The sequence below is a fragment of the Leptosomus discolor genome, chromosome Z (assembly GCF_034619465.1).
Source record: "Leptosomus discolor isolate bLepDis1 chromosome Z, bLepDis1.hap2, whole genome shotgun sequence".
In the NCBI taxonomy this organism is placed as follows: Eukaryota; Metazoa; Chordata; class Aves; order Leptosomiformes; family Leptosomidae; genus Leptosomus; species Leptosomus discolor.
This window is the reverse complement of record NC_141419.1, coordinates 74,534,808-74,558,250: the sequence shown is the minus strand read 5'-3', so window position 1 is coordinate 74,558,250 and position 23,443 is coordinate 74,534,808. Positions and strand designations below refer to the sequence as shown.

At 36.9% G+C, this 23,443-nt stretch overlaps 1 protein-coding gene across 2 annotated transcripts in view; it reads right to left on the bottom strand.

Annotated features, from left to right (window-relative positions):
* Positions 1–485: 485 nt before the first annotated feature.
* ARL15 (ARF like GTPase 15) overlaps positions 486–23,443 on the bottom strand; it is a 209,997-nt gene continuing 187,039 nt past the window's right edge. For both annotated transcript variants that reach the window (XM_086479832.1, XM_086479833.1), the window contains one exon: positions 486–638. In XM_086479832.1, the coding sequence (XP_086335958.1) occupies positions 486–638 (153 nt within the window). The remainder of the gene's footprint in view (positions 639–23,443) is intronic.

The window sequence follows — 23,443 nt, the reverse complement described above, 5'->3', positions numbered from 1 at the left end:
GCGGGAATAACCTTTCAATTAACATGAAACTTCTTGCCTTTAAAGTATCCTATTAAGGTTCTCAGTGGCTGTGCTTTCTATACTGTGGAGTCAGTAAACAAGCTAATACAAATTAGTCTTACAAATTGTTAAGACATTAGTTATTTTTCAAAAAAACAAGGTAGCAGGTAGAATTCCTCCTTTACAGACTATGTTATTTTTGTGCGTGTAAAATTTCCTACCAAGGATGATCACAATGCAAGAAAGCAACATGCAGTGTGCCGAAATAGTGGTAAACAAAGAGGAACTCCCTATTTCAGTAGTGTAGACAACTTTACTGGAAATAGTTCTGTACCTGATTCACAGAGTATTTATTTTAACAAAAGGACATTCTGCACTAACTGTTTATGAACAACAGCACAGTCCTGATACCACACCATAATTAAGCTGTGAGCAGAATGAGCAGGTACAGTGATGCCTGGAGAACCACTCTTCTCTCCTTTGTTTCACATTCTTGAAGGTTCGAAGTCTCTCTCTTCCAGCAAGTTTATTAGAAGGGAGAAGCTGTCTTTTACTGCCTCCATATCATCCAAGGAGCAGGGTTTAAGGATCCAGCGCTTTCCACGTGCAAGCGGCTCAAGTTCGAAATATTTTTTTATCTATGAGAAAAAAAAAAAAAAGAGACCAATGTATTAATATTATAATTACAATTCTCTCTCTCTCATCTAAAAAACCAAATCAAACCAAAACATCAAGAAACCCCATGTAAAAAGATCAGGATACTAATTTTTAGAATCTTACCCACAGCTGTTCTTATAATATAGGTTATATGACGTGACCTGAAAGTGTTTTCTTTAGGGGTGAGTGACCTGCTTGGAAACTACCATTCCACCCATACATTTAACAGCATGGGAGGTCTGGTGAAGAACTATACAGACTTAAGGCAAAGAGCAAAGCACATGAAAGAAGTGTTCAAAAACAAAGCCAAAACAGCAAAAGTAACTAAGAAATTTTAGATTGTGTTTGTATTTAAATGTTAAAGCTGTATGCTTCATAATACTCTTATTGGTAAACACTTCAGATGCAGAATTTGTCACCAGACTACACCAATGACACAAATAAACTGTCAAAAACGTACAATTCCTAAACATTCCAGTCAAAGGTGAGGGTTTCTTAAGGACCTTGAGAACACCAGAAAAAACCAAAAATTCTTCCAAAATCAATTATCTTTTTCTAAAATTAAATATAGAAGACTACCCCACTAACGTGATTCTGGTAGTAAGAAGTATTATACATAAGACATGATGGTTTTCTACAATCATCTTAGTTTAAAATCCAGCATGTTCCAGCTGACTTCACCTGTTTACTAAGAATACCTAATAATGCCTATAAAGAATGAAAACTGTTAATTAAATTAGTTCCAGTTTTACTTGTGCAGCAAGGAGGCATAAGAACATGATGTAATATAGAGTTGCAAGTTTTAAGGTGATTATAAGCCTTGACAACATAACTGAGGAAGATGCAGTTTCTTGGAAAGACCAATCATCACTGACACTAATTACACCAACTGTCAAGGCAGAAACAGAGACCCACAGAATGACTGAGAAAGAAAATATTCTAATTTAGTAGTATATCCGAATCACTTTTTAAAATTGCAAGTACAATATCAAAACATATTGTTGATGCCTCTTAGGAGAAGACAGCAATCTGCGGGTTATTTTGGTCCACAGATTACTGTTTTCGTGAAAATTTTAGTCTTTGATAGTATTTGATACAATACTATTTGATCCAAAAGTCTACTCATGTTTGACTTGTCAAAATAGACATTCAGTTTTTACATCGAAAATTATATCCATCAGTACTTGCTATTGTCAACATATCAACAGAAATATTTAGCCCTGACTTAGTTTGCACATTCTTGTTCCTTGTAATTATTGCCAAATATTTTTAATTTTCCTTTATCACAGGCTGCACCAGAAAAATGCACAACAGGAACAGTTACTCTTATTGTAGCAGGCAGTAGAGACCCTAGACAGGCAACTGGAGTCACACTGTTTAAGGCTCCATGTGCAGGGGGAACAAAAAAAAGAAAGAAAGAAAAAAAAAAAGGCTTCAAAAGCCCAAACAAGTTGCAACATCTCTCTGCAGTTCTTACAGTATCTATACAATGGTTTTGCTTATCTAGTAATGTATTCTAATAGAAGAAACCAAATGTAGTTGTACCAACTAACATAAATCAGAATTCAACAGTGACAACGTGGCAGGAAGTGTTTCTTATTTTTTAGAAAGGAATTTTGAGCTGAGTGTTTAGTAACAAATATCAGAAAAAAAAATGGTGGCTTTGAGACGGAAACTTCTGCTTCCCCAGCTAAGATGCAGCTGAAACCTTTGAAAACCCATTTCCAATACAGCAGAATTGTATCAGTTACAACCTGCAAACATTTGAAAATGAAGTGCAGTACTTGTTATTCACTTCCTCTCAAATTTCAGAAAACATACAAGTTGAATTAAAGGGGACTTCAACAATTAGTATTTTAATATCCGCATACCTACATTTTAGCATTGCTATCTCAGTGCCATATTAGTATCTGATACGTTAGCATGGTTACATGTGATCAGAACCTAAATACTAATCTCTATAAGGGACATATTGCAACATCTCCAGCAGCTGAAGTGACATCAAATTGAATTTACCTCCATCAATATATTGAATAAATGGAACTTTTCATAGTACTGGAGAAGCAGGATAAGAAAGCTCTCTTGCCTGTTTCAGCAACAGCCTCCTTGACTGCTAAATAAGGGGACGAAGTTAAAGCTGCATGGAAGCATAACAAAGAAAGGTGTCAGTGCAGCTAGCTGCCAGAGCAGCCTGCTGGTGTTAACCTGACAAATATGGCTGAGTAATTTGAGATGTTTCGGACCCACAACCCAGAGGATGTCCACCACACCCCCTCTACTGGAAGACTATTGACATCAGCCCCTTGAGCTCACTGAAGTTTGTCTGCAATCTTATTTACACGGCCTCTTGAATTAAGGCTATACCATATGAAGAAATGATTAGGAAAAGGTCATTACATTGTAAGGAGAGTACTTGGGTTTAAAAGCAGTAAATATCTAGAAACACATATGTAAGAAAATGATGGTAGTAAGCAGACTAGCACTGAGTCTCCTGCATTTGTGGGCAAATACCAAGGTAGCCTCTATCCAAGGAAAACACAATGACTTTAAGTTATATTTCAGTGACTGCCGATGCCAAGACAGAATTTCTATTTCAGCAATTCTATTTTCAGCAGTAAAACAGCATCAATTGATTTAGTCAAACAAATTTTGCAAATAAAGTTTTTATTTATTTGGATGCCCAATGTTGACTAAAATTTATGTTTTCCTATTTCTAGGTCTGTAATCAAAATGTGACATAATCAGCAATGTGCGGTCATTGTTTTCCACATCTAAGGAAAAGTTAAGAATATCTGCATTAATAGGCCCTAGATGTATGCTGAAATTAAAATGATTGTTAAGCAGTGGCTTTTGAAATTGGAAGTTTTGATAACAGCATGAAAGTACAACTGTTTATATTCACATAAGTAACAGCTATTTTCTTCATACCTACAGAAAAAAGAAGATATGCTACATGACTTGTCTCTAATATAGAATAACAACGTTGGCTTACAAATTGGGTTACAAATAGTAAGTAACTAAATGAGAAGTAGCATAGAAGTGATTTTCCACAACCCAAGGGACACTCCGTGGTATGTTACTATATTTCTTCATTTAAACATCACACCACAATGGAGTTTGCTGAAGCCTAGAGCTTTGCAAGTGGGCTCTATGACTTTGAAACTTCCAGAAAGAAGTTTGCAGATGTAAATATTTTCCAATTTACTGTAACTTCTCCCTTTAACTCAGAAGATGTCATTCAGCTCTAAAAACAAGTAAGCTTTTTTCGACTTAGAAAGGAACCCTTTTTCATACGCAAGAGATGAAACAACTACACCAAACCAGACCAACACAATCAGATGCCCAACACTGTTTATACAGTTGAGTTTACCACTGGAATGCTCTCAGCTCTCCAACCACTTTCGTTTCTCTAGTTGCTTTCTGCTCCAATGACCATCATTCACACTCGTTCCCTACCAGATTTCCTAAGAGGAGGTACACCAATCACCAAAATATCCAAAGGAAGCTGAAATTCTCTAAATACTCACTCACCTACGTAGTTCTTGCATAATCAGATAATCAGAAGTAACTATTTTACAGCTCCCTTCAATCCCACCAGCACAGAAGAGGTGAGTTCGTAAAGAGAAGATCTTTTGTCTTCCCCACTTGCTTAAATGGTGAAAAGCTTTCTGTCTGTTAATGGATGCTGAAGCAAAATATAAAGACTCCAAAAATGCTTCAGATGTCTGACACATTAGACATGCATTCACATACTGGCTTTGTGTTTTTAAGTGTTTACTTTGGGATTGCTAAATTTTTAAGATATAACCTTAGAAGAAAATACAATCAATTAAGTCCATATAATCTTAAGACTTCTTTCCTACTATTACAGGATCTCACTGTATGTATCGATTCCACATGGGGGCCTTGTTTTATAAAGAAGCTGGCACTGTATTTATGCCACTTTCTGAAGTCAATAAAATCTAACAATACACGTTTGCAATTATTCCCACTCTTCCCACACTCCACCTTCTAAGTCATATTCTACTGGCACAATACACTGAGCATATGGTTATCAAATGTTGCTTAACCTACGTGCTAGAAAAGTCAAGACACAATAAAAGGATTGGTGCCCAGAACCTCAGCTGATGGAAATTAGCATAGCAGCATGGAACTGATGTTACTAAATTGACACGCGTAAACTGAGTAACCAGGCCCTGCAGAAAGCCTTTGTATGTTCTGTTACTGAACCTCATCTAGCCAGTTCACAACACACATGAACATAAGATGTACAGGAAAACTTAGATACTGTAATATATGAATACAAAGTCATATCTATCTATTACTTAACATGAAAAAAAGCTGATTGAAAGTATTATTTTTCATTCGATTTCAAAATTTTAATACCAAGTTTTTCACCAACACAAAATTACTTCCAACCCACTCTGATTAATCTGTTGTAAACAAATACAGAAATCAGGCAGTCACTTAACATTACCAGGCTGCATTTGGAGAATTTAATGGATAAAATATTTTTTTATCTGCTGCTGTTTTACTGAACAATTTTACTGGGGGGAAAAAAAAAAAGTAACACCTCATGCACATTATATCTAACGAAAGGCTGCAGAGTCATGTCAGTGTCCCCACTAGTCTGAATTTTTCAAAGACTTTTATAGAATTAAGTGAGTACGACTGCAAGAAGGTGACTGGTGGAGCTATGAATTACATAATTTTCTGAATTTGTGTATTAACCAAGGAAATGGTTCATTCATCTATCCCAAATCTGCACGGACAAGAAATGCACTAATAATGGGAGACTGGGGTTCCCCATATTCACATTGCAAAAATTTCATTGAGCTGTGATGCTGAGATTACCTTTTCAGACATCACAAAAATCTACTTTCTGGAGCAACCGTTTAGAAGATGCAGGAGAGAGAGGCAATTTTGATTGCCGAGTCCACAAACAACAGACAAGCTGCCTATAACAGTGACCAAAGCATGCACAAATTCAGTGTCTTCGTAGAAGAGAAAAAACCAAAAGTCCATCACATAGCATTAAGTTTCAAAAAGGGAAACTACATAAAATGAGTAACTTAAAGAAAATCAACTGTGCCGCTAAAAAGGTAAAATGCTTGCAGGTGGCATAGAAAAAAATACCATAATTAGAGGCTCTATATTTATACTGCTACAGAAGACTTTAAAAGAAACAAAAAAAGCTTTCAACAGATGCAATAAGGAAAAGGATGGTATTAGAGGTAAAAGAAGTTGCATCTAAAAAAAGGAAAACATAAAACAAAAGAAAGGAAATTCTGGCAAATTAGAAACCAAAAATGTTGACCTACTAACCACACAGTGGAACCCATAGCTTAAATCACTACCGATGCTAAAAAGTAAATCCACTCTAGTTTATGTTAGTGCTACTGCAATCTACACAGCCTCTGGAGCAGCCACATGTGCCTTCCTGCTGGTCCTGTTCGGACTACAGTGATTTATAAGAGTGGGTGGAATGGATCTGTAGCCACTTCATCTTAAATCAACTAGCTCAATCCACTCTTTTACAGGAGTTAACACTTCCATACTTTTCCCTAAAAATCTGCTAGAAGCCTCTTTATCTGACATTCCACTTGGCTAAAAAGGACCCCTTGTCTGACCAGAACAACTGCTCTAACGGACAAAACTGTCAGCAGAAGTTTAGCAACGTTTACTCCTCCTACAGAGATACTTCATATCCTGAAATGATACTTCATGTGTGCCTGCTCATGTGCTTCTTCATAGCAGTGGTCTCATCCATTTAGAGGGATTCTAGTAATGCACCTATGTCTCATAAGCATTCCTCCTAAAACACGTTCACTGACTCCATATGGAATTCCGCTTATGCAGCAGGGAGGGGAATGAAAGTGTCCCAGCTGATGGGAAGGGACAGTGATATGCTGTGGTCTGGAGCAAGCTATGCATAGGGCCGTTCCCAGGAACACCACCTGAGGTTAAACACTATCAGCCATAGTAATGCTCTTAAATTCTAGTTCTCAGAAGCTAAGTATTTCACTGCCAGCTGACTTTTATGTGCCACTGCATCCAAAGTCTGTATAGGCAACATTAAAAATTTGCAACAGAACAATTAAGTACGTATTAGGATAATCAGAATTATGTAACTGAGCTGCTTTTGTTGTTTTTAAAATATGACCTGCTGAAGTAAACCCAAAAGAAAACCTGACTGTCTTCCTTAGCATTTCTGTGTGATGATAGGTTAAGCAATTTCTCTAGACAAGATTTCAACACTATCACAGCCTTTATGTACAACTCCTCCCAGGTATGTGTGAGTGAAATGCTTTGAAAAATTAGTATTCACTTTGAAAGGTGAATGCTTTGCAAATTAGTATTTCTAGTCTGTATGGCTTTCCAATTTATCTTTCTTTTTTTAAAAAAAATTCTTTTTACAAAAGATTACCTGAAACACTTCCAACTGAGCTTTGTATGTAGCTTTGTAAAAGACCTGGCTGATATTTTTGGCTCTTAAGTCTTTGCAAAGAGGAGTACAGTCACTTACACACATATTCCACAAAATAATTTACACAGTGCTTTGTGGAACACTTTACATCTTTGTTATCTCCAGTGGCCACAAGACACCACACTTTTCAGATCACAAGTAGTTGCTGAAAGAAATGTATTTCAAACAAGGTATCTAATTGCTCTGAGTGAAGAAATAGGATGCCTGGCAAATCAGCACAGACACACTATTCCAGAGAGCAGACAGTACTGGCAAACTCAAGTGAGAGACAAGAAAAAGGGGAGTGAACTAGAAGATGAATACAGAGGGGTGCTTACTGTAAAATATAAAATACTGCATCATACATCAGGATGGAGAGTGGAATATTTTTAAATGGATTTTTTTTACACATACACTTACATTTTTTACACATACATACAGTCATGTTATAATGGATCTGGGACGTAAGACGGATGACAGTGAGGACAGAAAGCTTCTGAGGGTGAAAAGCACTGCTGAGATTTGCATGTATGTGGATGGAAGTAAAGACAGCCTTTGAGGTTAGATAGACTAGCATCTATCAGCTCTTTTCACGCAAGTCTTTACCACATAATAACGTACTACAGTGTATTATATTTCTTTGGTTACATTCCACTAATTTGTTCAAAAGAAATAGTAAGGGTAGCTGCCAAAAACATACACCTATACTTTGCCTTCCATGTCTCATTAACCCAGCATATTCTGTTTATATAAGCATGTGCTTTTCTTACAACTGGAAGACACATAGATGATATGAGAACAGCAGCACCATATCTATACAGAGAAAATCAGGCTTCCAGATGAAGAATCATACAACCAGTGCTGGCTGGACAGACAAGACAAGGGCTCACAATATCCAACCCGGGAGTGAGCAAAGTAGCATCCCTTCTTGAGTGACAAGAGAAACAAGAACAGAGAAGGAAGCACTGTACCAAAATGTGTGCCATGATAGCACAGTAACATATTTTCCATTAATATCTATCTACAGCTTTAATTTTAATTTATTCCAAAGAATTAATCAGAAGCTGAAATCAGACATCACATTTAACACAAGACTACAAGGAACGCTTTAAGTTACTGCTCTTATTGCTTCCTCTCTTAACCACTGTGTTTTCTGAAGTACTTTGGGTTGCAACAGATACTACCTATCAGCTACATACTTAAAGTGTTAAAATACAAAATCCTAAAGAGTAATGCTGAAAATTAGCCCTGTTTAAAATCAGCTATCTGGAGGACATCTAAAAATCACACACACATCCCCCTCCACATACCACATAGACATAAAAATGCCAATTCACTGCATATAAGGACAATTTTCTTTATAAGTCTTCTTAGTATATCCAAATATATTCTTAAGATATATCAAAAATAACCGATTGAATTTAAAATTGATTTAAACTTAGTTATTATCATTGCCCTCATCTGTTAAAAACAAATATAAAATGGAGCATATCCAAAGATAATTTTACAATAAACCTATTAATAGCTTTTACTATACCACCACTCCTGTCCTCTCTACCTTCACTCACTCAGGTTTGCTTTTTTTGTTACATCTTTAGCTAAAGAACTTAAGGAATACAAATAGCTAGTGGAAACTCAACACTCAAGACCTTTAAGTACATACCTTTCAGAGGCTTGCAGAGCTTTTGTGTCTTTTTTTTTTAAATAGACTGCCTATATTCATCTTTACTTCAGAATATAATACTAACAACAGAGTACACTGATTTCGGCAGCAAAATATGCCAGCTTTAACTACAGTTTATGGTTTCAACATGTAACAAAACGTGAGACACAGGTACAGAAGTGCTGAGTTTTTACACTGCCCATCCCCCCCAAGTTTACCTGTGACGTTGAACGTCAAAATAACCTTTAGAATAAAGAGAAGTCCAAAGATCAATCCTTATTATGACATCCCTTCTGCAAATGGCATGTTTTCTGTTCAGATAGCAGTTAAACAGTATTTTCTGGAGAGGTGCATATGTGATGATTCATCTGCGTTTGCCTGAACATGTACATAAATCTAGCACTTGAGTAAATAACATCTGCATAGTGTGTTCACGTTTGCAAAGCACCAAAACACTGTACGGACATGTATTCTTGTATCAACAGCAAAGAACAGGATTTCTACGGGCTTTGTAGTTGGTTCCGCACATTTACACTGCTGAAACTGTTCCAAGCCAACGGCCAGTATGAACACAAAAGAAAATCCATTTATTCGGCAGTACCTGCAGTGCTACAAGATTCATGCTCTCACGCACGTAAGATCAGATGCCAGTTGTGCCTATTTCACTTGTTTCGTATCACATACAGAGCGGAGTACATAAATGTAGGATGCTTTCAACCTCCCTTCAGGTCTTTTGCTGATGGGAGTACCATTAGTCATGCAAAGTCCATACAGAGGCAATGGAAGCCCAGTACTAACTGCAATTGCCCATTTCTGGTTTGAAAGCAGAAACTGTGAAATAAATCCATTTTGGAAAAAGTTAACATACAATGTTTCTGAAGCAAAAAGTGCTCCCAAAGACACTGCCACCACAAGCTTCAGTTCCTGCCTGCCAGAATGCTGTGCGCTCTGTGAACCCCCAGTAACTCCAGTGCCAGGGACTTCTATGGGAGCCATTTCTGAGGATTTCCTCCTTGCCCTACCATCAGAAGAGGCAAATCTGTGCTTTAAGTTTTCTAGGTCCAGGCCTCTGGAAGTGCCAATGCTTTCAAAAATACAGCAAGCCATTGCTTTAAACTATTGTTCCAGGCAGCTCTAGACTCACCTCCATTTCTTGATATTTAATAACTCTCCACCTATAAATATGGCAGAACTCCTTCACGCCCTGTGAGTAGGACCTTGCTTGAGTAAAGCCCCTCACAGCTTCCAGGTTCCTTCATAAAGCACAAGGATACCAAGAGGAAAATTACACTGCACAATCAGACACAGTCTTGTACACAGGACTATAGAGAACACCCATGTGCAAAATCAATTTGTCACTACCTTCAAAATGATAGGAAATGCATGAACAATCATAGATACAGAAAAAAGGGAGCACTTTACACTACGAGAGGATGTTTTAAGCCAGGTAAGTGAACTACTTCTAGTATTGGGAAGCAGTCTTAGTAATCTAATGCAGAGGTTTGCAGCAATGACGCTGGAAAAGCCAGCTATGACCAGAAGGATTTTGAGAAGACAGGTGAATACCACGAGATGCTGAAGAACTGTATGGTTCTCTTGACCCTTGAACTAAAAGGTAATAGGCTAGAATCTCTCCTTTTCCAAGCTCCAGCATTATTCCTTCATTACGGTAGGTTGCAGTAGGGAGCTCTACCAGTCTGAGAAGTCTTTTAGTAAAAAGGTCCCATAGGAAGGGATAAGCAAAAGAGTAACACATACTCTTCACTTATTGCATCAAGATACCACATGCCCTACATTATCCTGACCCACACTTCAAGGAGAAAGATTAAATAATAGGCAGTAGATCAAGAGTTGCACATACAAAAAGGAAGAAAGATCTACGGATATCTCAGGAACCATAACAACCTTTACATAAAAAAAACCCATACCCAAAGAAACCACACTCCTCTCCAAAGGATGCCCAAATTCTAGGGCAGACAGACAGCATCTATAAAATTTATGGCCTCCTTGAAGGAGGGCTACTGATAATAATATTGAAGATGCTTAAAACAGGATCTGTAATAAAGCTACTGTTACTTTATTAAGTGAATTAAGGCTTGCCTTTGTGTGCCTAGGACTACGGAGTGCCTTTACAGCATCACTGAAAAGCTACATTATTTCTGAAGAAAAGCACCTGAAGGCAGGAAGATTATGTCCTGGTGATGCCCCAATTCTCATGATTGTATCAATGAAAAACAAAAGCAAACTTGTCAAGTGATTCCAGCAGAAAGGGAAATGCGGCTTCTGCACACTGACAGGCAGCTCCTTCCCTCTGCCTCTGAATCTGACTTGCAGCTTTGCCAACAGAACCTAGCGTTACACCTGGAGTAAGCTTCTCAATGGAAAGGAAATTGCATATAGCAAATATATGGCTGCCATTGATATTTTAAGAGCATGGGAAGATTAGTATCACTTGACTAAAATATATTAATGCAACAGATTTTTCTAAGCACTTTCCACTCACCTTACAGATCAACCTACTATTCAAAATTGTGGTCTAATGAAGGTATAATCACCTCTTTAAACTCTGGGGTTCTGGTGCTCAAGGTAAGTCTTAATTCTGCACATTTACAATTACTAATTGAGTTTTCTTCACATTAGAAATCATCATATGGCAAGTTTGCTGACCACTAGTGACAAGCTAAAAGGTTATAGTATCACTAGCTTTTTGAAAACATAGTCAAAATCTGCACCATTTTACCAATTCTTGATAATGAACTATTAAATAAGACTACAGCTAAAAAGATCTTAACTAAGTACTCCAGACCAGGCCAGGAAAGGTTCTGTATATTGAAGTTAAGGAGTTTAAGTCCCAAAATCACATATAAGAAACAACCAATTAACCGGTCTGAAACACAGGCTGGTAAAACTCTCAGTTACTTGTAAAACGGTCTGCTACACACAAGCGAGATGCTGTTTAAATTACTTGTTTGACTAGATGCATTCACCATGAAATTGATTCTTTTAAAACATTATTTTTAAACTTGATACAAGTTAACTGCATAAACCAAAAATGGGAAAAAAATCTGGCATTATAAAGCGTAGGTTTCAGTATGAGTTTAGTAATTTATGAGGTCAAGGGTTACTTGAATGAGAAACTCATCAAGAACAAATAGTCATTTGTAGCGTAGTAATTGAAAGGTTTAATATAATTAAACTATTCTGCCATTTCTATGCCAAGATGTATGGTACAGCATCTAGTGTTACTCCATCACAGCCTGTGCAGCTCCAAAGTAGTACAAAGACAATAAAACAACAGTTAGAACATCTTTCAGCCATAAGCACTAAAAATTAATCTGAATTGCTATTTTTTTATAGTCTGAAAGTAGCACTATATTGTGGTTTTACACCTGACACTTCCAGTTAGATTTAGTATTATTATTTTGTTATGCCTTTTAGGCAGCGGGTGGCATGAGAAGGGGATAACTAGCAAGAGGCTACTGAATATTCCTCAATCTCCAGATCAGGGACTCTGTTTTCAACTTCACAGTCTCCAGATTTCAAAGAAAAAGAAGAAAGCATTGCAAGGATGTCATGGAGTTGAATATACTAAAAAAAACCCAAAGCTAAATATATAGTCTTCAACAACATTTTAGATCTGAATGTTTAGCGTGGTCCTATAAATATGGACAGACAGACCACGCCAGGGTTACTGAACAGACTAGAATTTGCAAAGTGATGTTTTCTGTTTGCTTCTGTAACTGAAAAATGGTTCTATTGGTTTATAATGAATCAGTGTACTAATGGTACATCGCTAATAATTCACAGATGCTCTGGTAACTTAAACCAAAAAAAGTCCGTTTGCTAACAGCTAAAATTTGAAATTCTACTAATGGAACATTTCCAATTGTCCTCTCAAAAAAGAAATTACCTCATTACAAGATAAAGCACTAACAATACTTTTTAAAAAAATCAGTATAACAAGTAAAGTGTTTTATACAATGCTCCAGAAAAGCTGGAAAAGATACTATGCTGCCTACTGTAAAACTGTGTTGGAGAAGAACCAAATTCTCAGTCTTTGAATAAAGAAGTATTTGCACATTGTACAGCAGTTTACTCAACATCCAGTGAAGAGTGCCACCAACCATGCTGTTTTATAAGCCCAGTTGTAGACAGATTAATAGAAAGGCCAGTGTCATCATCATGTCAGTCAGACCACAGGCAGTGCGACAGGAATTGAAGAGGGGAAGCAGAGAGAGGTGTGAAGAGATCAACCATGTAAAATGCCTTTAGATGACTTACAAGCAATAAAACATCCTGCTTCCAAAGACATCTAATCCATCACAGCAGAAGCGACATCATATTAAAAGAAAAAAATTCCAGACCAGCTGGTAATGTATCAGCTTGATTACTTGCCAACTAGAAAGCACAAATCTGCATATGGACTTGATGGTGCTTGAAAAGCAGAGTATACTGAAAAGTGGACAACGCTCAGAAAATTCAAGATGGAACAGTGACATTTGCCTCAGGAAACAAAAAATGGTTAATTTGTTCCCTTGATAAGAGTTAAAATATATTAACAGGATCTATCAGTAAATAAGGTATAAATGCAATCAACTGGGTTTAGATTAAAGACAAATGCAGGACAAAAGTACAACTGGATCCTATTAAAAAATCCACTGGTTGGTGGTCTGATTGAGTCTTCAGCTATTCTTGTGGGACAGGAGAGAGCAGTTCTGCTTATTTTATACAAAACACATGCAACATCATTAACACTTCTAGCAGGATTTATATATTGCATTTTTTATTAAAGGTTAACAAATGTGAATTTTACTGCGTTAAAACACTGATTTCCTTCCCTTTTAGCCTTGTCTGTTTTTATGGATACAGTATATGAAGATAAAAAGCCAATGAAACTGTATCTGATGTGATATTTTTCTCCTAATATAGCTTGTAAACTCACAAGTCACTTAAAAACCAATCCTTACTTTTGTGAACACATTCAGTGATTTACTTCGTCCAACGAATTTTCTAACCTAAAGGGTAACCATGAACTGTTCCATTACTTGCTTTTCATTATCCACAGTATATGGTTGATCAGCTAAGTCATTTGGTTTTCCTTCTTCACTGGATAACAATTTAAAGCACGACAGTAACAGACAACCCAATAAACAACACCACGTGTGTTTGTGCACAAACACCTCGGATGACATGTACCTTCTCAACCTCTATATTCCTTTCACTACTAACATTCAGAGATGGCAGTACATTTATTATCAGTTATGTAATTTACTCATGCTTGATACAACAGTGTAAGAAAGAGACTGGATTGCACGTTAGCTATCAACTACACATTAGTCTACACACAAAAAGAACATCCCGATTTGTATCATACAAAAAGGTAAAGTGGCATTATCATTAAATTGGCTGCACAAAAATGCCCAACTGAAGCAAGAGGAGAAATACAATATCTTGTTAATGTCCTATGCAATACGGTTTCACCTCATTAAGCACTCCCAACATCTTGATGAGCTATAAAGAAGTAAAATCACTTGGTCATGTAATTTTTCACGAACAGTTCATCTACCTATTACCAGTCCCAATCTGTGGAGATACATGCACATCCAGAGCAACTGAAATCTATTTTATAGGAAGGAAAAAACATCTATGGTCTTACACTTTGATATTGGCACATACTTGTGCATATTACATTTTTACCACTGCAAGTTAGACTTGAGTTCATTTGCAATCACACACCTGTGCAAACTGAATATATACAAGTGAATGATTGACTGCATGGAAAAGTGAGGAGAAGGGAGAGAGACTAAACCAGAAGTTGTCTGTTGAAAATAACAACATAACAGACACAATTCAAAAAGCTCTTAGATTCCTTCTTATAAGTGTTCTTTGTGAGGGAACAGTACTATTTAATTTAATTACTCACTTAAAGTTATTAAGCTACTTCTTTAAACTGGTATTTCTTTATACTGTAGCAACAGCTACTGTTCAGACCTCTCCACAGTGCACTGGGCTTGGCTGCATACCACTAACCTCACAACAGGCACCCTTCCAAATCAGAGGGGAGAGTAGAGGGCAACATGTCTCCCAGCTAACAGTGGTTTGTGGGATTTATTTATTTATTTTTTAAAAAAACCCTTCATATTGCAATACATTGTGATATCACAGTGATACAGACCAGGCTTCTATATGATACAGATAAATCTGTAACATTTTGAATCCCAGTTTGTACTCAAAGCTGAGGATATTCAGAAGCAGGAAACTGTGAGGAGAAAAATTAGTAGAGGGACATCGAACAGAAGAAAAAACCAAATCCCTTTCCATAAAATTGCTAGCATTAATATATTTTAGGACCATGATCTAGGCCACTTTCCTGCAGAAAGAAGTTTGTGCAAAGAAGTGGAGGTCAAGCCTAGAGTGACACAGTTCACTGAATGATCAAATAGAGGTTTACATATTTCCTTTCTGGCTACTGACACTGGTTTTGGCCTAGAAGCCTCTGAAGAAGAAAAGAGCTCCGATACCTTCTGGAGCCATTCATATGTGATTGAGATCCAACAATACAGCACTTTGATCCACTGAGCTACAGAAGGATTGGAGGTTTCCTGAAGGAGTCATTTTGGGTGAAAGGGGAAGAGAAGAAAAGAAGAATGGGATTTTCCTGATCAGGTCACCCTTACTGACACACCAGTCTTCTCACATCTGATGTGCATTGTACTTTCTTGAAGAGAGTTTTGAAGCTTTGAAAAGATGACAGATGACTGAGGTATGGAAAAGACAAGTGATCTGTGGTATCAGTGTCTCAAGTACAAAGAATAACTTTATCTTTCTGAAGACGGAATAAGATTCATTTTCAAGACAATGAAACTGAGTTAGCTATTGTAAGCCATATTGCAACAAACATGCAAACGGACAATCATTACAGCAAATTGGATAGCAACCTTCAGAGTTATTTTTGTAAAGCTTGGAGAATGATAGCCAAAAATACACACTTTCTCACTCTGATGTAGCTGAAAACAGCAGGATATGTATGGATAGGTCTATAAAAAACATAATCTCAGAGAATGAACACCTGGTTCCTTGAAACTAATCTTTCTATCTTGACACCAATATACTTCACATAACCCAAGAGAATTCAAGGCCTGTTTGAAGTTAGAAGAGCATGTACATGACACACCATTTGGAGGAGTATTTACTTTTTTCAACAGACAGAAGTATTAAGCACAGGTGATGGATTCAGATCTGCAGGAATGAACGGAGGCTGGAATGTCTAGACGACCAGGAAAGCATAACACAGGTGTGACAACTCTGCTCAACTATCACGTTCCAACATTTTTAGTATAAACTAAGTAACTTCCATCATCTGTTGATATAAAAGCAGAAGAGGGAAAACATATTTGGCTTTGTCTACTACAAATGTCTACTCCTAATAATTTATTTTGGAAGCTAACTCTCCTTTTGATATTTGGGTTGGATGCTTCTAAGTCCACCTGGGGATGGCTCAGCTCTCTGGCTATCCAGTACAACAGTTTTCAGTTCAGAAAACACTTTAAATTCTCTGTCACTAGTTTAGCCAGACTGCTTATACTTGAATGCTTTCTATATAACTGTCCTACTGGACAGTAGGTGATTTTTTGCTCATGAAAAAATCTTCATACTTTACACTTATACTTTAACTTCTTGAATCCCTTGCCAATATATGTGTATTATGAATTTTCATGTATGAATAAAGCAAAACACACTATCTTTCCTCGGGTGATTTTTGAAAACCAACAACAATGTACAGCTGCACTGACAGCCAACTACAAACATCAGGAAAGCTGAGGTGAAAGCAAAAGGAATCAACAAGGTGGTAACCCCAAAACTAAAATCTATTGTCAGTATTTGCAATCAAAGGGCGTTTGCCACCAATCTTGTACCATAAAAGAGAGTATCACCCTCTATAAACTATTCAGTTTTATAGATTTATGTCAGAAGTATATTGAATAAATCTTGAACTACTATGTTTCTGTACACAAGTAAGGCAATTAGAAGTTACCTAAACCTTTAAGTAGCTGGCACAGAAAAAATATATGGAAGAAGCATTTTGCATCTCTATATTAATTCAATGTCAACAAGGAGGTTTTCTCTAATTCTAAAAAACACAGCTCAGTTAAAAGATGGGTTTGCTTTGGAAAGTTCATCTGCAGCTTACACTTAAGGACTAAATGGCAAGTGATTTAGGTACAGTTTACCTGGTTTTGAGTTGAAGTTACAGTAAGGGAAGTTTTATTTTCCCTATTAGACGTCTGCAGTGTAACATGTTCAGCAGACAACTTATCAGTAAAATCTTCAATAATTAATAATTTATTATTCCTGTACTACTTCAATCTGCTTCACAAAAGATAATCTCAAATTAATAATTTAATTTTCATCAACTAAATAAAAATGTATTGCAGCATATTTGCTACTACAAATCCATGAAATGGAGACAATTTAACAAATCCATTAAACTAGTACAAATACAATTTTTGAAACTATAGAACTGTAGACAAGAAATTGGTCCCTTTGGAAAACTATACAGTGGGTCGTTCCCTAGGACTGACCTGTGAATTAGCAGAGGTGCAGGAGGCTGACAGCAGCACTTTCCCATGACATTTACAATGCTGCAGTTCATTAATATTACTGTTAAGAGAAGAATCTGGTCTGACAGATCAAAACAATCAAATATTAACCCTATTTAGAATTAAAGACAAAAGCATAGATTTTAATGGAAAGCAAGCAGCCACCAGCTGCTAATTACTGCCAACCTGCAACCGGACATAGTGGCACCTGTGCTTTTGAAACCTGCCCTACAGGCATACACAGCTGAGATGACTGACAACACTAATGTGATTTCTCTTTTTCACCTTTAGGAGTGCTCCACCTTTCAGAGTCTGTATTGCAAAAGTACCGCGTGTCACACATGTAAGTGTGTGAAAATTAATTTTCAATAATTTCATTATATTCTGGGTTTTGGAAAGTCTGTTTTGTTCTTTTCTGGTGACTGAGAAACTGATTTTCTGACATCAGCTTTCAAAAAAAAAAACACACTACCTTAAACGTTGGTCCTACAGATTATGGTAATTAAATTGTATGCAGAATATTGGTGTATTGCATCTGTACAGTTATGCCCAGCTTCTTGATCAGGCTTCCCCAGAGAGCCCCGTCACTTTTAAGTTCAAAGTCAAAGTCATAGCAAACTTTTGACTTAACTTGCTGAAACACATGTGCAGGGTAGAGCTTACACTTGGAGAGCTGCCATCCCACCTTTGGCTCGCAGTGACAACCAAATATCCAGCTGCAACTAGGATGAAGGACGAGAATTTTGCGTACCTGCAGCAGTCAAGCAGGAAAAAGTTTACCCTGGACTCTAGGGGCAAAGGATCACCTTCTTTGCTTTGACTGCCCAGCTGGAACAAGGGGGGCCAAATTTTCTTTGCATTCACTGGCCATGAGTTCAGTCTGCTTCATTTGCTATTCAAACTTCACTATAGCAGTAGAATTGTCAATGTGACTCAGACAAAGGCAAATGCTGCAGGACTGAAGACCTCCACAAAAGCAGGGTGTCTGGAGCTCCAGTTGTGGGCATATATCGAAATTAAGTCCAAGTTTGGCCAGCAGAACTGGAAGTAAAAAGAACTAAGTGGACTACACAGTTTGTTGGGGTTTTTTTTCAACATTTTCTCTCTCCCCTAATTCAGCTCAAAAGAGAGACCAGAAAGGTAGCAACAGGTGAAGAAATGGTGAAGGATTAAGGCAACAGGCAAAGACAGATACGCTCCATTAGGAACATATCAAGACAGAGGGAAAGACAGAGAACTGAAAGCAGAAAGTTCAGATCATGATTAATTTCAGATTAGTTTTGTTTACTGGAAATTGCAAGAGGCTTATATGAGGCATTATTATAGGAGAACTCCACCTTCTATCACAGCTTCTCATTTATACCCAGTGTTTCCCACTCATTTCAGAAGTCAGCTGAAAACTCCATTCCATAAAGCCCATACCGTGGGACACAATCCAGAGGTTAAAAAAAAATTTGTATTTTGCAAATGGTACTGAGGCTGTTAAAAGAATACCATACTACCCCCTCTTTCAGACCCACCTTAATCCGAAAACATGAGTTTTTATGATACATGCTCATTCAAGAATGCCACTATCAACTGCAAATCACTTTATTATTCATGCTATTTCAACAATACCACTACCAATTGCAAATCATCATCATGACATTCTGTGAAAGTATGGCTCATAAAACAATATGGTAACATTTACCAACCTCATACTCAGTTACAGGACCTACTGTTCAGCTAAAAGACTACCTAGAATCTTATACCACAATTAGACAGACAGTAAAACGTTCAACGCATGTCTTCAATAAGATTAAGATTCAGATCTTGGAATTTTTTTCTTTTTGGATAACCCATGAGCATTATAAGCTCAGCAAATTTAGTTTATTTGCCGTGATACTGCTTTCTTTCATTTTAAGGGCACCTCTACTTCTGCAACACTTAAACAGGCATAAATAAGCTCTAGATTGATAAAAATTCCAATAGGAACACTGGATCTCTTTCTCAAAAAGTACTGTTTGATTCTAGAAAGCTTTTGTGTAAGAATACCATCTGACGTTAGAGATATTAACGAAGGAAATGTCGTATATCCCTGTGAGCTAAATAAGTATTATTTTCCCAGTTTTACAGATGGAAAGCTGAAAGTAGAGATTAAAATCCTCAAATTGGCAAGTTATTTCATCAAGTGTTTGATTACCAGCTGTGAGCAGTCCCACTCAGGTGAGTAAATACTTCACTTCTGACTTGCAAGCAATTTTTTCCAACTCTTTTCACCCACCCCCATCCCCAGTGTGCTGGAATAAGCTCAGCTAGGTAATGACTAGCCAGAAGAAAAAAACCAGCACTTCTTTTTAGGAACTGACACCAGCTCAGACTTGTTCTTTTCTGAGTCTGTGCCTTAATGAAGTTCAGAAAACTTGTCATTTCTACACAGAAACTGTCTCCTAAAATACCCTAAAATATAGTCACTTACAAATGGGTCTGGCAGCACCTGGATCTGGCACATCTTACGACCCCAGAAAGTGAATGACACGTGAGTTGGTGAGGAGCTGTGACATGTTTCTTGCTTTGCCTTAGATTCTGCTCTTTTTGGAAAACATGGGGAATTATTAGTGCTTATCATCTAGCTATTCAGTAAATTCCTTATAAAGTAGTGAATACATTCAGGCTCTCTGTCAGTTAAATAACCAAAAGTTAGACTGCTGGGCAGGTAACAACAGAAAAGGTGAAGATGGCTGGTTTGCTCTGAAGACAAAGATAACCTGTCTCTCTTTAGATCAGATATTGGGCAGCAGTAAACTACAGTAATTTGGAAGTATGGAAAATTTAGAATTTTTTTATTTATCTCTTTCCCAGTATGTATTAGTATAATGAATTATACCATAATCTTTCTTACCCATATCCCTCAACTTTTTCACATCACTGTGATAGGGCCATATAAAGTGCTAATTTTCTTTTCCATTCCAGATAAGTTTGAATATGCAAATTCAAGGGGTCTGCAACAGGGTAAGACCAAGTTTACACAAATGATGTTTTGTTGGCAAATATTAGCTCTTATTCTTACGGGCAAATTTACGTATAAAGAACTGCAATATGTCAAATAAATTTTGTCTCATTTCCCCACATTTACATCCATATTAGAAGTCCCAGTGCTATGTATTTGCCACACGTATAGCTGTTTGAAAGATAGCTCAGACTTCTGGTTGGCATGGAGCCAAGAAGACAAGATACTAAAGCCTATTAACAGTGTTTCATGACTATGAATTAAAGGATCGTGTGGAACCATAAACTGTCTAGAAAGAAAATGAGAAAAATAATAAAATTTGATCAGAGAATTAATATATTTTTATTAGTGCCTGGCAGCAGACTAGTAATAGACCATTTAAATGTGTACAGCAATATAACTGACTTATGTCAGATCCATAGTGGTGAAAAAGTCTGCAGACAGTAGAGTATTTATAGCTAATTAAAAAAAAAAAAAAAAAACAAAACCAAAACCAAACCAAACCAAAAAGCCTGACTAGACTTAGCATAGATTTTATCTATACTTCTCATTTCTCAAGCTGATATTCTCCGGAATGTCAAGATTCTCTAAAGAAATCAAAACATTACCAAATTCTTCCTGGCTATCAATGACAATAATTACATAGCAAGCACTGCTGGGAAACTAGAATTCCAACTTTAAAATCCCAAACTATCTAAAAAGCTCAAAACATAACTCTTCCCCCAAACTCTGTTTAAACAAGGTAAAAATAGCTGTTCCATCCACAGAAAATTTGCCCAGTACAGAAGATGAATGCTGCAAGCTAAAGTTATGTCTCTGTCAGTGGCTGCAAAAACTAATATTTTGAAATATGTCTGGCCCATTAGTCAAGAATTTTATAGCAAGCCTCAGAAATAAAATTACTACTTTTTTCATAATAGATTATAAAACGAGCATAAAATATTTTGTAAGTTAGATTTTACATTTCCTCCAACACTTAAGTCCTGAGAAGCCAGATTTTATGGTTGTAAAAAGTCTTGTATTTAAATATTGAAAAGGCTGTTTAAATACCAAGGATGCTTAAGTCTCTTTTTCTGGCTTTCCCATTTGTGTTCTGTGACACTACAAAGCTAATACTAATTCATTTTAACTACTAACACATCTCAGAATTGTAGATGAAGAGTTTATGAACACAACCAAAGAGTCTCCAGGTAAATACAAACAGAAAGTCAGAACGTTAGCTGAGTACAGAACTTTAATGGTAGGTTTTTGTTGTCCTCTTCCCCTACAAAATGGTCGTACTGTTTACTTGTTAAGATATTTATGTACATTTATACAGAATTTAAAGATAGAAAGAAAAATATCAAAGAAAAAGGAGAAAATAAATATGGCCTGTTTATCCCTCTTCATTCCCTCCCATCTCCCCCTCAATTGAGTGCCTTTCCTGTGCTTACCTTGTTCTCATCTTTCAAATCCACCCAACTGGACAAGAACCATCTGCTACAGCACCACAGCCCACAAGGCCAGGAATAGCATGGAGAACCACAGCATCACTTAGCCCACAGGCTGTTTTCTCACGACTGCTGAAAATGTGTCCAAGAGCCAGGTCATACTGCCTTCCATCTCCCACAGAACAGATTGCAGTGACTCAGGATCCTTCCGGGTCAGAATAAGTCCGCTTGGCCAACCTGCTGCTGCTGTACACAGAACTAATTCAGCCCTCATATGGCCACTCCGCCAAGCCTATATTCAAAAAATTTAAATGTGTTTTGGCAGACAGCTACGACAAATAAGTGCCTTTTAGCAGCAGACTGAAGTGAAACTTCGGGACATTCAATGAAAACAGATGTGCAATTCACTTAAACACTGGACAACTAGTTTTTGTTACTGTGTTTTTTTCACATGACGCTTCATCAGACTATACGAAATGCTATAGTGATATCACATAAACACATCTTTGCATTTCTTGAGGGCCTCTTAGAACAAAACCTGGAGTCCTAACACCTTGCTGTGCTAAAGCAAAGGTTATTTTAGTGATTTGATGAATCTGTTCTAGGTCAGTAAAGCATGCACACATTTATGTAAGTGAACTTTACAATCAGAATATAAAAATGGTAACAGAGAAGGGGAGAGGTTACTGCCAGAGAGAGAACATCTTTAAACAATAAAAATTAATAAACTCAACAGCAGAAGAACCCAGATGGAATTATTACGTATGCTCACTTTTTGTTTCCTGCTTACTATGTAGTTGAACTTATTTTGGCAATTAAATCTAGTAAGAAAGATGTTTATAGACTGAGCTCCCCTTATGTTCTCCTCATCCTCTACCTAAACACACACACAAAGAAGATACAGAGATAAACTAAGCTGCAAGAAAGCCCAAACAACTCCTCAAATATTTTCAAAACCATTTTCTTGAAAAAGATCCAGGTACCACCTGAAGTCAACAGAGGGCCTTTCCTATTGGTGTTCTATATGGAAAAAAAAATCTTCATATAGAAAGATAGCTATAACAAACAAATTAAATAGCACTGCCTTTCTTTGGTGTTATCCTTCACGTTCTTTACATAAGAGGTTCACCATAGTCTCCCTCTGATAATGCTTTAATGATGGCAGTATCAAAATTGCATTGAGAGCATCTGATATAAAGCAATACCATGACTACCTAACCAGTATCATAAACATCGCCTATTTTTCCGCTTAAAAATATGACCAATAGTTCCATTAAAACCTTTGCATTATATTAAAACAAGCTGGAGATAAATGAACTGAAGTATAGGAACAGCAAAATGCCTTGTTTCACTACTTTAAAAATATTTTAAAAGCCAGTATAAAGTTATAACATTCTGGAACAACACTGCAAGACGCACAACCAAGCTTGTTTCAATACAATGTCACCACTGATGACAGCTCATGAACCAGATAAAGGAGGCAAGGAAAAAACTCAAGGAAACTATTTCCCCAAGTATTTGTGATGTCTGCTAAAGGACAGAAGGAAGGTAACTCATAGCATCAAGAGAAACAAGAAACAAGACTGGGAAGTCACCGTGCTCTGTACACCTCCATCGCAAATTGCAAATTACTTTCAG